At 30.0% G+C, this 17,251-nt stretch overlaps 1 protein-coding gene across 1 annotated transcript in view; it reads left to right on the forward strand.

Annotated features, from left to right (window-relative positions):
* bai (Transmembrane emp24 domain-containing protein bai) overlaps positions 1–16,815 on the forward strand; it is a 29,637-nt gene extending 12,822 nt beyond the window's left edge. The window contains exons 3-5 of the mRNA XM_035369638.2: positions 1,722–1,792; positions 8,604–8,730; positions 15,691–16,815. Coding sequence (XP_035225529.1) covers positions 1,722–1,792; positions 8,604–8,730; positions 15,691–15,812 — 320 coding nt within the window. The 3' untranslated portion in view covers positions 15,813–16,815. The remainder of the gene's footprint in view (positions 1–1,721; positions 1,793–8,603; positions 8,731–15,690) is intronic.
* Positions 16,816–17,251: the final 436 nt, after the last annotated feature.

Below are 17,251 nucleotides of genomic sequence, written 5' to 3' on the forward strand. Positions count from 1 at the left end.
TCTTTATTTATAATTTTGTTACATACCGTTTGCCAGTAGAATTTCAGACAAGTAATTTATAAATTTTCAAATGCTAAAAATACATTGATGTTCTAATGGAGTTTTATTAGTGTAAAATCTTAATTGAATAATCATACAGAAAATTTAGTTAAACTAAAACATCTTTCATTTTTAATTTATGCAAATGTTGCATTAGGCTGTATGCCAACTTAGAACTTGCCATTGTTTTTTAGAAAAGAATCTCTGTGAATAAAGTGCTTTAAAGAAACATTATCACACTATCACATACACACTATTTTATCAGTAACGTTTGTTCACAGCACTGTCTATAGCAGTACTCATTATGTAATCTGTTAATGTTAGAGATCTTTTCCTAAACTGATGTTTCATGAATGAATACAAATATTTTGCTGTTTAGTTTGTGTATGACCCACAAGCATGTGAAATTTTAGAGTTGAGTGTGTGTCGGTTTTGTTGTACAGGAATAAATTTTTTTGTATTTTAATTTTTTAGAATGAGAGTAAACTTTTTATAAACTTAATTATAGAGACTGGGGAAACATGTTAAAGAAAAATTTGTAATTTCCCCTTGTTTGGGGATTTAAGTTAAAAAAAAGTCCTGAACCATAAATATTTATATCAATTAAAATATTCTAGTAGTTGGAAGTACATGCCTGTAACCAGTAATTGCTAAAATAAAGGCTGCATAAAGACATACAGACACTGTATATACTTTATAATACAGTCAAAAGTCGTTAATTCGGACACCCATAATCTGGACCTCAAAGCTAAAAACTTTCTGCGCATTGACACATGCGCATAGGCGTTTACGCGTGCGCGTAAGACCTTTAAGACTGCACATATGCGTGTGCGCAAACGCAGAATGCGTTTTCGCATGCACGTTTTATGTATAACGGACGGTATAAGCTAAAATTATCTAATTATCTATTTCAGTTAATGTTGATGATTGTGTTGTTCCTTAATCTTCGAATTGGATCCCGCTTATTATTTTTTGCAGACTGTAAGAGCAATTTTATAAAAGTAAACTTGAACTTTCGATTACGTCAAATAGAATTTCCGATGCTGGAGCTTCCAAAGGATCTACAAAACGAAAGTATGTTTCGATGTCCATCAAACAAAAAGTGAAATTGCTGCAAAAAATGGATAAAGACATGAAGAAGGTGACAGAGATGTTGGTGAAAACGAAAAAATTTCGATTGACAAGTTAGTCAGTATTCTCGGCACAGCAATTACGGGACTTGAACAGTGGAACTTTGCGAGTGAACAAGAAATTATGTCTGTTTATAGAATTAAAGAGAAAGTATTATCACATAAAACGAAGCAACTTAAACAACTTACATTGAAAGAAATGTTTAATAAAGTAAACAAATAAATATTAAGCTTTTTTTTTTTTTTTTTTTTTTTTAATTTTGATACCTTTTAGATCATAATTGTTCTTTATTTCATAAATTACGGTTTCGTATTTTTAATTTTAGAATTTGTGCATGCCATCTTACGAGATTTAAACTGATGATCTATAATCTGGAAAAATCGATAATCCGGAATCGCCGAAGTCCCGATGAGTCCGGATTAATGACTTTTGACTGTAGTTCTAAAATAATATATTTCTATTTCTTTGTAATTCTGTAATTAAAGTTTGCTATCTTAAATGAAAATTTACACCTTTTAGTATTTTAATTTTGATTGTTGCTTATTTTGCAGGGCAGAGAGGTCAAGACCGAGAAGTTGTCTTAACTTTAAAGCATGGTGTTGAAGCTAAGAGTTATGACAGTGTAAGCATAAATTCTTATGATTTGTATCTGTAAGAATATTCGCCCTTGAATACAAATAGTGATCTTATTTGACATATAATATTTTAATATTTTCTAATTACATACTCAACCTTCTCGAAAAGTCACCAATCGTTACTGGCTAATTTTTCGCCAACCTAAGGCATGAAAGATAATAGTCATTTTCAAAAATATCTTCGCACTAAGAATTGCAAAAAGAACTGCAACTAATTAATAAAATTAAAAACATAGATAATAAAACACTTGCTCTCCCCCCCCTCCGCTATTATTTCCATGAACACTGTTTTAGCATCAGAATAAATCAGAGAATTGCAGAAACTCTCCATTGCTACAGGACTTTATGCTACCAGCATTGTCATTTTCTCCATGCACAAAGTTATCTGTTTTCGCTTTGCATCAGAGAAGTGCACAAATTTGGTATTTTCCCTCTATTGTTTTCCCCATGTACACAGGGATATGTTTACTCTTGAAAAACATCAGACTATTATTGAAATTGCAGCATTGGTGCACAAATTCAGTTCAATACAAATTACAGCTTCTTGGCAAGTGAATTTTTGCATTTTCTGCTGTTAGACAGTGTAAAGGAAAATATCATCTACCTCTTTTTGAAAATAGGTCTTTTAGAGAACTTGTACAAAACAAAATTTTTCACATGTTGCATGTAGGCCAAGATAGATGATATTGATGCTTCCATAAAGAGACCTGGTTATCTGTGGTTTCTTTATTAGCTCTAAATATTGTAAACTTAATTTCTGACATGAAAGACTTCATAAAGGTTTGTAATAAATTTAGATGTAATTCTTAGTTTTCCAGTCAAGGTTTTTACCAAAGTCATTTTAGATTAAAATGAATGGATGGAAATTAGGATTTGATGTTGATGGTAAAATTGGTAATGCCAGGACTCATTGTTTTTGCAATCTGTAGATAGAATTTGATAGTAGAATGCATGCTTTATCAAAGCAGACTTGTCTGTGAAAGCTCCTATACTTTTATTTTTATTTGTTTAAACATAGTTCCATCCTGTCAACTAAGAGATTTTATCTCGTTTTTAACTTTAGTAAATGAGATTTTGTAAAATTTAAAAATTTTTGCACACTTGCAAAGCTGCAGTTAAAAGCAATAGCATTTTATTGATGATCCATGCTTTTTTTGTGAATGATGCAATACAGTCAAAAGTCGCTAATCCGGACTCGTCAGGACTGCAGCAAATCCGGATTATCGATTTTTCCGGATTATAGATCATAAGTTTAAATCTCGTAAGATGGCATGCATAAATTCTAAAATTAAAAATACGAAACCGTAATTTATGAAATAAAGAACAATTATGATCTAAAAGGTATCAAAATTAAAAAAAAAAAAAAAAAGCTTAATATTTATTTGTTTACTTTATTAAACATTTCTTTCAATGTAAGTTGTTTAAGTTGCTTCGTTTTATGTGATAATACTTTCTCTTTAATTCTATAAACAGACATAATTTCTTGTTCACTCGCAAAGTTCCACTGTTCAAGTCCCGTAATTGCTGTGCCGAGAATACTGACTAACTTGTCAATCGAAATTTTTTCGTTTTCACCAACATCTCTGTCACCTTCTTCATGTCTTTATCCATTTTTTGCAGCAATTCCACTTTTTGTTTGATGGACATCGAAACATACTTTCGTTTTGTAGATCCTTTGGAAGCTCCAGCATCGGAAATTCTATTTGACGTAATCGAAAGTTCAAGTTTACTTTTATAAAATTGCTCTTACAGTCTGCAAAAAATAATAAGCGGGATCCAATTCGAAGATTAAGGAACAACACAATCATCAACATTAACTGAAATAGATAATTAGATAATTTTAGCTTACACCGTCCGTTATACATTAAACACGCAGGCGAAAACGTATTCTGCACTTGCGCACACGCATATGCGCAGTAGTCAAGGTCTTACGCGCACGCGTAAAACGCCTGTGCGCGTGTGCCAACACGGCGCATGCGCAGAAAGTTTTTAGCTTTGATGTCCGAATTAACGACTTTTGACTGTATAATCATACACAGTCCTGCAGTACAGCTTTTTTCTCCAGAAAGAGTTTGTTACTGGGCTTCATTCTCATTCTATTTATTCCTTCATTGCATTTGTATAACCCTGTTATTTGTAGTAAATCAGCTTCAAAATTTCTTTATCTGTTTTGCTAGTTATTGGAGATTTATAGATGAGAAACACTTCATGAGTTTTATAAGATTTGTGGCTTGTGAAACTAATTAGCATTATTTGATATGTCTATATTTTCATTGAAGTCATCCATTGGGTGAGTGAATAAAGACCACTAATAGTTTGACCTTTGTCCATATCCTTGCAAATAACGCTGGATGAATGTTTAAGTGATTTGTCTCGTGTAATGTGAATACAAGCCATTTGCTCTTAGAAAGTTCTCAATATTATCTGCCATCACCATGATTCTGTGTTTCAACTGTTATTTGATAACATCAGCATATTTGTGCTGTTCTCCCAGTTTTATTGCATAGTCAAGAATGATAATATTTTTATTGCCGGAATAATTAATTTCTTAACAGTTGTGCGAGTATAATTTCTGTCAATTTTGATTTTTCATAAGAAATCATAAAAGGTTTTTTGACAAGTAGCTGGAGAAAAATTCAAAGACATACTCGTTGAGTCTCAGGGTCAGCTTCTTGAGAAGGTCAGGAATCTTGAGATTTATTTTCTCAACATAATTTATCAAATATATTTAATATTTCAGTAACTGTTCAATTCTTCCTCCCCTCCTTAGATTTAAAAAAAAAAAATCAAAGCAAGTGTAAAGGGGGGGAGGATTATATGGAGTATTAACAAAGACAGAGCGTAAGCATGAATTATTTTTAAGAAATAAAGGAAAAAACTTTCTTAGAATTCCTAAAACTTAGCTTTTGAAATTGTGTTACATTGTGTTCTTTTTCAATGAGTGCTGCTGGTAGATGTCAATAAAATAAATCTTGTCAAAGCTTTGAGTCAAGTTGTTTAGTAAGGTTAAAATTAGAAAGAATCAAATGAGAAAAAAGTGTAAAGATTCAAGTGTATCAGTTTTTCAAATCTGCCAGCCATATCTTTTTCTAATAGATACATTGTTTAAAAAAAAAAAAAAAAAAAAAAAAAAAAAAAACCCTTTATTATATTGTCAAAATCATGTTCTTCATAGTTATAAAAGAAATTTAATGAGAGATTCTTTTCCAAAGTAAAATCATTTGAATTACTTCCAAATTACTGGCATCTGCATCTAGAGGAACTTTTCATTGCTGACAAAACCACATACGGAGATTTACATTTCTACTTTTAGTTTCAAATCTGAATCATCCCTGATAAGCTGATTCCTATTGGTATTATTCATCAAATTTTTTTTTTTTTTTTTTCCCTGTTATTTGTAGAATAGAAATTAAAATTTCTGTTTTAAAATATACGAGAAAAGTCGCACATTTTTAAAGTAGACTGTTAAGGAGGAAATCTGAAAGAATGGAAATGAAGGCATACTTCCAAATGCAATTAAAACTCAGAAAGAGAGATGGGCAATTGATTTAGCAATCCACCATTTACTGAACTGTTAACTTATCGTATGTAAACATAGTACATTTCATAAACTGACAACATGTATGTAAAACTCATGGAGTAATCAAAGCATACATGCATTAAGTGGTTAAGAGCACGAATTGTTCATACAATTAAATAACTGTACCAAATGATTAAATGATGAGTATCCAAAACTGAATTATCAGGTGAAATAATTAATTATGCAAAAAATACATTTTATTTATAATGGGTATAAAACTTTCTGCCATGTAAATAAGTAAAAATATGCATTGTATTGGCAACAGTATTCAAACATATAAACTTAAAAGAGGAAAAGTTTATTTTGCCAAATGAGTGCCTTAACATATGGAGTAATTAAAGGCTGGTATGCATCTTTTTTTACATTAGCAACATGTTATTCTGAGAAAGTGTTGATCATAGTTAAAGCAAATATATAAGTAGTCATGTGCTTGATATCCTTCCATAAATTAGTAATTTTTCAAAAAAAAAAAAAAAAAATTGCAAAGCGCTTATCTTCTCTGAATTGCACACTTAGTAAATTTTGGCTGTGATAAATGTCTTCTAAGCATACTTTCAGGAATTTATATGTATAGCTATTAGGATTTATGTCTATTCCTCAATTAAAACCTCTGTCAGAGAGATCTTTAGAGGAAGATATTCTCATATGGCGTTGAATGTTGTTTCAGCTCATCCCATAATTATTCAATCAAATTAAGATCAAGAATTTGAGCTGAGCACAACAAATTCTGTACACTTTGCTGTTCAAACTAAGCATTAATAATAATAATGAAGTGTTGCATTGTGTTAGGTCATGCTGAAGCAAACAGATTTATTCCAAAGTATTGATCTTTCAAATTACAATTTATATTCCATTCATATTTCATAGCAAAATAATTAAATTGTTAGTTTGCTTCTGACAGAGTAAATGTTTGCCTAGGCCAGACCAAGCCAGCAAACATTTTAGCCAGAGGACCACATCTAGGATTTAAAAAAAAAAAAAAAAAAATGTGACAGACCACAAATAAAATAGCATTTTGTAATATATAAATTATCAGAAAACTGAATTCTAACATAAAAATAAATGAATATATAATAACCAACACTGAGACAAGTGATGCTGTTTTACATTCTTCATAGTTTTTTTAAAGAATTTCTGGTTTTAATTTTATGTGGGAGATTTCTAAAACTACTTGTAAATGATCATTGGTGATGCTTGATTGTAAAACATTTTTACTGAAATTCAGGAGAGTTCAGATATGTAAGTTGATTCAGTAATAATCAACATTTCATGAGCAAATTCTTTCAAGTTTGCTGAATTTGTTTGAATTAAAAATTGCAAATTTATAATTTCAACTTGTAGCTCACTCAGTGCATTATCAGTTTTATGGAAAAGGGATCACAAAATATTGCTAACCTTATTTCAGTTTTTCAAAAATTGCCAGATTTTGTAATTGAAAGATTATTTACAAAATTCTGCTTTAATTTGAACAAAACTAGAAGTTATAAAATAGTTCAAGAACTGACAAATCCAAATGCATTATAAATTTAAATTTGTTTTACTGAGAAAAGCCTCAAAAGACAAAAAGCCGTAGTTATTCTAAGAAATATGTGTATTGCCCTACTGCCAATTCCTGGTTCAGACCATCATAGACTTCCTTTCAAATTCTACACTTGAAAGTAACAGTTAGGAAGTGCTCTCTGGATTAATGTCATATGGTTTACACAAGCACTGCATGTCACTGGGAAATTTCATGTAGTACATCACTTTAGGTAGCCACTTTCCCATTTCCTGTGAGCACTGAACTAAACACCGTAACAATTGTCTTCTACCATTAGTTTTGTTTGTTTATTTGATTATGGCAAAGTAAGCTGCCTGCCTAAAGAAAAGGATGCTTTCTTGGAGTACTTTCTGAAACTGTCATGCAATCATATTACACATAGGGAAAACCATAGAAATGCCTATGCAGCCTGTCTGTTTTCTGGGATCCAAAAGCAGTCCAAAATACTAGAGTTTACCAACTTTACCACTCAACTGATGGTGGATAGCAGATAGATAGCAGAATGTAAAGCTTGTATGTGTCTGTAGATGCATCATGGTATGTGATGTTAAACAGTTTTTCAGTGAATTGTGTGGGTATAATAGTGGTGCCTGCGACTTAAGACATCTCTGAAGGTGATAGAGAGATTTTATTTTTTTAGATTCATCTCTAAATATCTGTCATTACCCATTTATCATCCATGCAGCCTTTCCATGTCAGTAGTGTCATCAACTTTCAATCTTTAAACACTGCCAGATTTAATTTTTGTATGCTAAGAAAATCATCGCTTGCATTAGGACTGTTTGCTCAAGTAGCATCCTGCAGCCGTATCTCTCTGAAAATATATAAATCAACACTGGCCTTTGCTTCCAATGAAATTAAAAATTTTGCTAGGCTATGTTTTTATCATATCTCTATTTGCATTTGTAAATTAAATCAAAATAGTGGGTCAAGAAATAATTAAATCAATATATTAGATTAACAATCTAACAGAATATATGTACATCAGAATCAGGGGGAACCCAATAAACTAACATAATAAAAATAATATAACAAAATATTGAAAATTCTATGGGCTTTTTCAAGGAGCAGCTGAATAATTTCAAGAGAGCCACATTTCCGAATTATATCATGGTTATAAATTCTTGAAATAATTCAAAACAAAGTGTTAAATAAAGGTTAGAAAATTAATTTAAAATTATAATTATAATTATTAATTAAAGGCTACAAAAAATTTTTTACAGTAAAGTAAGAATTTTTTTTTAACATTTTAATTATCATCAAGCTATATTCTCCTGCATTGTGACCTAAAACTAGTAATACTGTAAAAATAAATAGTATTAAATAGGAGTTCTTGAAATTATAAACCAGAAAAACCATTCGGTAAATGAAAATAATGAGCTATATAAATATTTTAGATAAATTTTGAACAAAGAAATTGCAGACCTGTTAAAAAAAAGTGCTGTCATTTATAACTGCTGCAAATCAATAATAATTTATAATCTTAATTTGAAATTTCTTATATTTTGTTTATGTATAAGCATAATCAGCATATATATAAGCAAGTTGTTTCTGACAATACAATGTACAAAACATCAAGAATTTTTTTGAATTTTTTTTGTTTTAGAAATCTTTTTTTGGTGAGAAGGAGCGTGCTATATAGATTAAATAGTTAATTATCATAATTTTCATTGCATAGATTGCTGAAGTTGGACGTCTGAAACCTCTGGAAGTTGAGCTGCAGAAACTTGAAGACTTGTCTGAATCAATTGTAAAAGACTTTGCGTACATGCGGCAGCGTGAAGCTGAGATGAGAGATACAAATGGTAATTTACTATTCTGCTGCATTTGTTTTTAGCCTTTTAACCAGACAGAACTTTCAAAATGTGTACAACAAATATTAAGTCATAAAAATTCATTTTTGCTTACCTTTCTGATTCATTTACATAAAAAAGTGAGAAATATTATAACAACATTATGATAATGAACTGTAGTGATTGTTTTAATATCTGGTACAGATATTTCTGTAAGACTGTTTACACTGAGGGGATATTCTAAAGTCCTGTATTTATATATATTGCAAAAGTGACACAAAGGTTAATTTGAATCAGAAGTGAGTTATTTGAAGCAGAAGTTCTGGTTGCACTATGTGCAGTATAATATGAATCTGGTTGCACTAATGTTCAGTATAATATGAATAAGAATTATGTATAAATTAGTCAAGAGGTAAACTTAGGTGGTATAAATTTAAAATAAAGTGTAAATTTCAAGAGTGATCCCCAAATAGGATGATGGCAAGGTTGTTATGTTTATTTCTGATGATGTGAAAAAAATTCTTTTAAAGAAATTTATATGTCAATGGTTGTAGGAGAAAAAATTCCTCTGCTGATATCAACCAATTTCAAATAATTAACTTTCTGAAAAGGAAAAGACCAAAAATGTAGCAGGAATGGATAATTTTTCTGAAACCAGCAAAGCAGTTTGTTGTAAACAAGAAGTGAAACATAAGCATTTCGAAATTCATTTTTTGTAATAAAGAGCTCTTAAACAATTTTCGCTTTTGGGGATGTGAATTCTTTTATTAAACGGTTCTAAATTTGGCGATTTGTCAACATTTTGGTGATTTTAAGATCAGTTTCTATAGAAAATTTTTAATTCCAAAATCTGAGAATTTTTCGACGATTTTTTTAAAACATCATAATTTGGATAATTTGGATAAATTTCATTAAAATAATGGTAATATATTGGTATTATATTTAAAAAATAACATTAAAATAAAACATTTTTATTTTTCACTGTCATATTATAAAGTTTTATATTGGCAACTTATTATACAATATTTTGAATCTAAAAAATAAACTAGGTATAAGGCTATAAAGCATAATTTATGTAAAAACAAAATTAAGTATGTAATTAATTAAAAATATCTTGTTTTTAATTTTTTCATAGTAAGCGTATTTTCCATTAATTATCTCAGAATATTCAAAATTCTCAAAATATGCATCAGTTTTTCTCTATGAAATTAATTTTACACTTTTTTCCTTTTTTTTTTTTTTTTTTTTTTTTTTTTTTTTGTTGTTGTTGTTTTTGTTTTTCCAAAATATTTCTGATTTTTTGCTGTTACAGAATTGATTGGGATAATTTTTCTGTAGTATTTTTGACATTGCAGCTTGGAAAATTTAGAAAGATTTGAAGTCAAGATTTATAGACCCACGATTCTAGAAGATTCGATAAATTGACAAACTGAAAAATGTCTCCATAATATCAACGCTTAATGGATGTATTTGACAGAAAATTTATGATGAATTTCTTGCTTTTTGGAGAACGTCTGGAAGAACAATGAAAACATAATATTTGAATGTTTTACGCCTGATACTAGAATCTTTTTCTTAACATGTTTATTTTCCCTTTATTTTCTCTACTTTTCACTAGACACAAGCATGGAAAATATGCTTCTAACCTTATCACTTGGGCAGGCATTATAGAAAGGGATTTTTGTATTAATAAAGAAATTGAAAACTTACAATTTAAAAGATCCATCTAATATGTCTTAATGCATCATACACAGAGGTGGCACTAGGCATTTTTCCATCTGATGCAATCTCTGTGGATCCTAAATTCAACAGCATAGTGCCTTTCTAAATTCTGCTTCCAATGCCTGTCTAAATTCTAAAAGTTTTGCCATTTCTAGATTTTGTTTGGTGTATCACTAAATTCTAAAATTTCTGCCACACCAGCTCTGTAACTGGCCTTCACAATATATATTTCATATTTCTTCTGAAATCCATATTACTAAAGAAATTAAATTAATCACTTTTTCTATACATTCTAAATGCATTGAGTGTTTTTTAGAAAAACAGAAATCCTTAATTAAATCCAAAAATTCTAAAATGAAAAGGAAACATGCTGAAGAAAGAAACTGAATACATAAAGAAAATTATTCTTCAAAGTTATTATTATGTAAATTACCCAATTGTTTATGATTTCAGCCTTTACTATAATTTTCCATTTGTGTTTCCTCATATGATAGAGTTCTGAGCCAGATTAAATTAAAATTAAGTTGTATAATCTTTGACCTCTAGTCCACATTTTTACTTTGAATTTGACTGTTCTTGTTTAATTATGTCACCGTGAGATGTAATTGACTTTGTTAACATCAGAACATGACTTTATGTTTTTATGAGTTCTTTTTAAATAAGAGGCTTATTTAAACCTTTGTCTGATATAGTAGTTACTTTCAGGCATAGTGATAATTTGCTTTATGTCTATCGCGGGTTTCGGACTATTTAACTTTTACCAGATCAAGTAAACCCTCATAGGGTACATTGTGGAAAGGTTGACAAGTTAGGAGTAAAGTAGACAGAAACTAGCGAAAGCATTGGTTTGTATATTGAGACAAATCTCTAATTGTTGTTAGAAAAGATGCTTAACCTCTTCGCGCCGGGTAGCGCAAACGCGCGCTTATCGCGGAGGCCATCAGTGTCTTACGCGTCCAGGGCCGGGGGCTTTTTTGCTACTAAGCCTGAATCCATTACATTTCCGAAGTATCAACGCATTGTTTAATAATTCTCTATAGAGTATTTAAACGGCTTATGCTTTATAGATATTTTTATACTATATACTTTAATTATCTTATTTCTTGTTTAAATGCATATTTTACACATTTTATTTTCATTACACCATTTTATGACTTTTAACATTATACATCTGAAAACTAAATATATTACTTAAAATTCTCATTTCGTATGAAAAATTTGAAAACGGGGATTTACACACAGTCCTACGTTACATTCCTTGCACTCGTAATAACTAATTTGCCGTTTTGGAGGATTTTTCTGGGAATGTGAACAAACGAAGCATCGTCGTCTCATTTTCTTATCAGTCTCTTCTGAACAAAGTTTTGGAAAATGTCTTTCAGTTAATCTTTCAGAATCAATATCTGAAATATTTTGCATCATTTTTGCTATTTCATGCTCTGTTACACATTTTCGATGCTTCGACATTGCAACGGTAAAAACAGAAAGAATTCATGTCTAACAAGATCAAATTATTTTCTAAAAACTGAACTCAAACCGAAATACCCAACGCTTTAGCGCAAATAAAACTTCTCTACTTACAGTAAACAACTACCACGTGCGAATAAAGTGCGATTTAAAGAGACGTCATAAATCATGCCATTCGGAAACATTTATTTCCCCATTTGTTTATATAATCAAAAACACGTGTATGCGAGTCATGCTTCTCTCATTTCGAGTAGAAGGTCTAGTGTAAATGTATCTGAAACCATATGGACATACAGTGCCATTTTGTGGCAGAAATTGTAGTTTTTCAAACGTTCTAGGACACTGGCACAAATACGTGACAGTCGGTAGTGAACGGGAAAATGCTCTAGCACGCTTGCGTGTCGGCCAGGAGGTGAGTGTGTTTGTTGCTGGCACGTAGACGTGACAGTCGGCGCGAAGGGGTTAAAGAGAAAGAAACGGTATAAACTAGCTAAAATGTTTGGGAAGGCTTCAAATTAAAATGACGAATAAATATTTTGTTGAGTGTTGTTCTTACAAAACATAAATGTTTTGTAGCTTTTAATGTGTAATTATTCTAATATCCTTTAAGAATCAGTGTCATAAACTACATGTATTTTAAACTGTGAAATTTTATTAGATTTTGATTTTAATAAGCCTTTTTTAACAAATACTGTTAAATAAAATTTAATAGTGGCCATGTAAATCCATAATGGCTAAGGTTACCTAATTTAATTATTTATAACTAACTGCTTACATCTCTACATATCAAGGCGAGTTATTGCCTTTCATTAATACTCGCTTTGATCACAAGATAAAACACAAAAATGTAGAAATTCAAGTAAAACTTATTTTTTGCATCTAGTGAGACTTAAAGTAATACAAAATAACTTATCACCTCTGGTGCTTTAATGGCTTATTGGAACCTGAAAGTGTATTAACTGGGTTACAACCCCTGGAACTCTACACAAAGCTATGACACTAACTGCATCAAACAGAGCCTGACTAACTTTCAACACTTCCCAACCATCTACATCAGGCATTTCAGATTTGTTCTAATTAGCAGGTCTCTCTCTAGACAAGCAGCAGCAGTGATAACATTCAATCTTTTGTTATGAATGATGCTGATTATGATCTTGCTTTTCATTTTAACCTATGCTGTTTGACATAAAATCTACCTGCTATTTACGAAACCTCTAAACTAGTGGTTCTCACCTTTTGACTAACATGTACCATCTAAACAAAAATTGGAAACCTTTAGTACCACCACCACAAAGTATTGCTAGCACCACCACCACTCTTGAAGAAAGCTTAGGTCGCATAAATTTATGAGTGTTAGAGAAAAAACTCAATCAGGATGTTGGGGTTTTAATTTTTGAAATAAATAGTTCAAAATACTTTGCTGGTTTGTGTACGACCTTTTTTTTTTTTTTTTTTTTTTTTTTTGCGTACCTCCGGTTGAGAACCTCTGCTCTAGACTGACCAAGTATGTGACAAAATGAGACATAAAAAAAATCAACATATAGTTAAACTATTAGTAAAACGTAAATGTCAGGTATCTTCTTTCAAATATTTCCAACCCATTATAAGTGTAAAATATTTAATGCTACTTGGTAAACTGCATGGAGTTTATTTTATGCGCAAACTTATTAATAATTATGTTCATTAATTCATGTTTAGCAATAATGCATACTACTTAGGGATCTATTTTATTTTTAGGATGGTATTACAAAACTGAAATTCAGGCATAGAATAAGATTTTTAATTGAATTTATTCAGTTCCCATTTGCTCGTAGGTCCTTAATTTTTTTCATTAATGGTCCTTAAAAGTACTTAATTTCCGTGTGCAGAAATGTGTACGAACCCTGATGCTGTGCTGTCTGATTTTCTTTAATCATGCTTGTAGCTTTAAACTTCATAAACCTCTTTACCTTCAACTTGTAAAACAAGGAATGGTGAAAATTTACACCATAGCTTTTTAGATTTTTCGTTACTGATAACATTTCCGAAACTGCTCGGATTTTTTTTTTTTTTTAATTCCAAAATGTAAGAGCAAATTGATAGAGAAATATATCTGTAGTTAAAAGTTCCTCCATGCCTGCATCTTTCTCCATGTTCCCTGCGTGTCGCATGATGAGACTTTCTGCTGAAGTGCTGAAAATTTCTGTATGTCCAGGACAAAGCGCGAGTGCTTAGAATATGCAAATCGTTTTTCTTAAAAAGTTCTGAAAGGTTATGTTTTCTGTGTACTTTCACTCCCAGCATAAAGTGATGATGAGTATCCATTTTCACCATACTCTGTTCAAAACTTATATTCGAACCGAATTGCCATTTTATTTGATTTAATAAACTTCTTTCATAGATTGTTAATCATGGTATTTTACAATCATTTCATTAATTGTCAAGTTTTTCTTGAAAAATTCCAACACTTGTGTTATCTGAAGCCTTTGTACCACCAACAGATTAAATATGGGATTTTATGTCAAAATGAGACTTTCTACTGAAAGTCCTTCAGAATTGATTGACCCATATCTTTTTCACTAAACCAGCAATCCCTGTCAGTTATCAATGTATTATAGCCAACTAAATGTGAGAAAACCATTTAATATTTTGATATCATACTATTAATTTATTATAGTTCACTGATTTAATAATTTTTTAATTATCATATTTTGGGATGTTTCATAAGTTTACCATTATTACTGAATGGTGAAGAATGTATGAAATATTCCTTGCATCTCCCATCGATCTATTTATGGATCGTCTAAACCAATGAGGCAAAAATAATATAATCAAATACTATTTGCATTATTTACATGATTAGTTCCAGTAAACATTCTAAATATAAATTTTAAATATTGTTTATGTGCCATATTGTTTTTTTGAAAATGCTCCAGAATAGCTTATTGATGTACTTGGCGAAAAAAAAATATCTCTAAAGATTTGTAAATACACATACCATTTAGGGCCCCCAAAGTGAACTGAACCATTTATATTTTACAATGAACTAGTAGTATTGGTAGGAGATGCTGTGATATGCTGAAGACCATCATTTGAAACAGATGTTTTGTGTTGTGATTTATAAATAGAATGCCAGATGCTAGGGTTAATGTGCTTTTCAAATTGCAGTTATACATTATTTATCATACCAATAGAAATATTTTCATACTTATCAATGATGCCAAATTTTTTAACAAAATATCTCCCACTTAGTTTTTTGCTGTTGTTTATATTTTTAAACTGTCTTTAGATAATAAGGAAATATTATAATTATGATAATATTAAAAAGCTCTTGTAAGTGAGCTGAATAAAATGCCATAATTAATAAAAATATAAATATGCTATTTTAAAATTAGCATCAAATCATTCTCACAAGTTTGACAAGGTAATTTTTCAAATTTAATGAAATTGTAAATGAATGAGCATTGTACATGTAAAATAACAAAAAATATTACTGAATATATAACTTTAGAAATATTTTAGTTTGATTATGCAATTCATTTAATTGTGTTATGCGTATATTATGCATTGTAAGGCTTTCATCAGTACCATAAATTTTACTGTGATTGTATGTAAGGCTATTTCAGTGCAAATGAATTTTTTATTTTACTTTACTGTTTTTGTATAGAGCTCGTGTTGATGAAATCCTGCATTTTGTATTGTTTTATATCTAAATTTCTGTAAATAACTTTTGAATTTTCTATAGGAATATGGTATATATATATCTGAGTTCTTTTTTTTTTTTTTTTTTTTTTCCCCCCCCAGAATCTACAAACACACGTGTGCTTTACTTCAGCATATTTTCCATGTGCTGCCTTTTGGGATTAGCTACCTGGCAAGTTCTTTATCTAAGAAGATTTTTCAAGGCTAAGAAACTTATAGAATGAGCATTTATTTCTTCTGTGAAGATTTGTAAAAAAGAAATGTACTGTTTTAAATCAGAATTAAAGAATGCAGTTTTTAAAAGCTTTCTTAAACATTCATGGCATTGAAAATTTGCTCTAACTTATTTTTTCTTAGTAAAACTTAGTTTGATATCAAAGATCTTTTAAATTGTATTTTTCTTTGGAAATTTAAGATAATTTTAATATCAGTACTGGCATTCATTTAAATAAGGTATTATTATATAATATGGAATTATGTATTTTAATCAGTCTTTCACTTTTTAAGCAAGTGTGTTATAATCTATATCGAAAACTTTTTTGGGATGAAAATGGGTTTATGTTTTCCAGTTTTCTTACATACTAATTTATTCTATCTTTTGCATTTCCTTTTATATGATAAATTTTTCATTCATAGCTTTAGCTAATTTAATTTTGATGCATATAATATGAGTAAGAATTTGATTAGTTTTAGTTCCTACCAAGAAATTTTATTTTTCTGGAGAGAATTGTGCTGTAAATATATTTCTATCATCTACAAGCTTATCAGGAGAAAACTTATTCTTTCCAATAAGAAGTAATTGTCTGTTTAAATCACTTAATATCATCATTTCAATAACTTTACCAAGTGAACTTATGAAAATCATCTCATCAGAAGATTGAAAAATGACATATGAAATGTTAATGTTGCTTCTGTGTTTCTCTGTTTAAAGTACATGTTTGTCACATAAAAAGGTACTGGATTTTTTTGTAAAGAATGTGTAATACTTGTGTGGTGATTTAACCAACATACCAAAAAATGCTATCTAAAAAATAAGATGGAGATTTTCCATAAGTAATTGATGTTATGGAAGATGCAGATATAGTATTCATATGAAACCATTTTACATACTTGATGTGATAAAAACTATTATCATTGAAACTTTTATTGGTGGAATAAACAGTATGTCTGTAAAAAAAAAGTACTGCTTAATAAAAAAAATATTATTGTTATTTGACTTTACAACAACTGACTCTTGAATAAATTTTTGATATGTAATGATACAAAACAAATTAGCACATATAGAAATAACTTTGTAATTTATTTATATGAAAACAAAACATTAGACTTGCCACGGTGTTTCTTTAACTTATATGTGTAAAATATAAATTAAGAAAATAAATCTAATAAATTACTAACATAATTAGCAATAGCTCTTTAAATTTCTTCTTAGATTTTTATATGACCCCCTCCTATCATCTGCAATGCATCAGAATTTCTCTCAGCTGCATCATTTTTAGATCAATCCATACATACAACTTAATATTGCTGATGATATAGCTAATTCAGAATCTGAAATCAAAAGCCCCGTTCACATGCAACGCTCCTTCGCACAGCTGCTCTTAGCAAGGGGAGAAAAAGGAGACATGAAAGAGTTTCATCTTTAGGACCCATTCAGAAGACC

This window comes from Stegodyphus dumicola, chromosome 12 (genome assembly GCF_044657685.1).
Source record: "Stegodyphus dumicola isolate Sdum_Otavi_A_Nest chromosome 12, ASM4465768v1".
In the NCBI taxonomy this organism is placed as follows: domain Eukaryota; kingdom Metazoa; phylum Arthropoda; class Arachnida; order Araneae; family Eresidae; genus Stegodyphus; species Stegodyphus dumicola.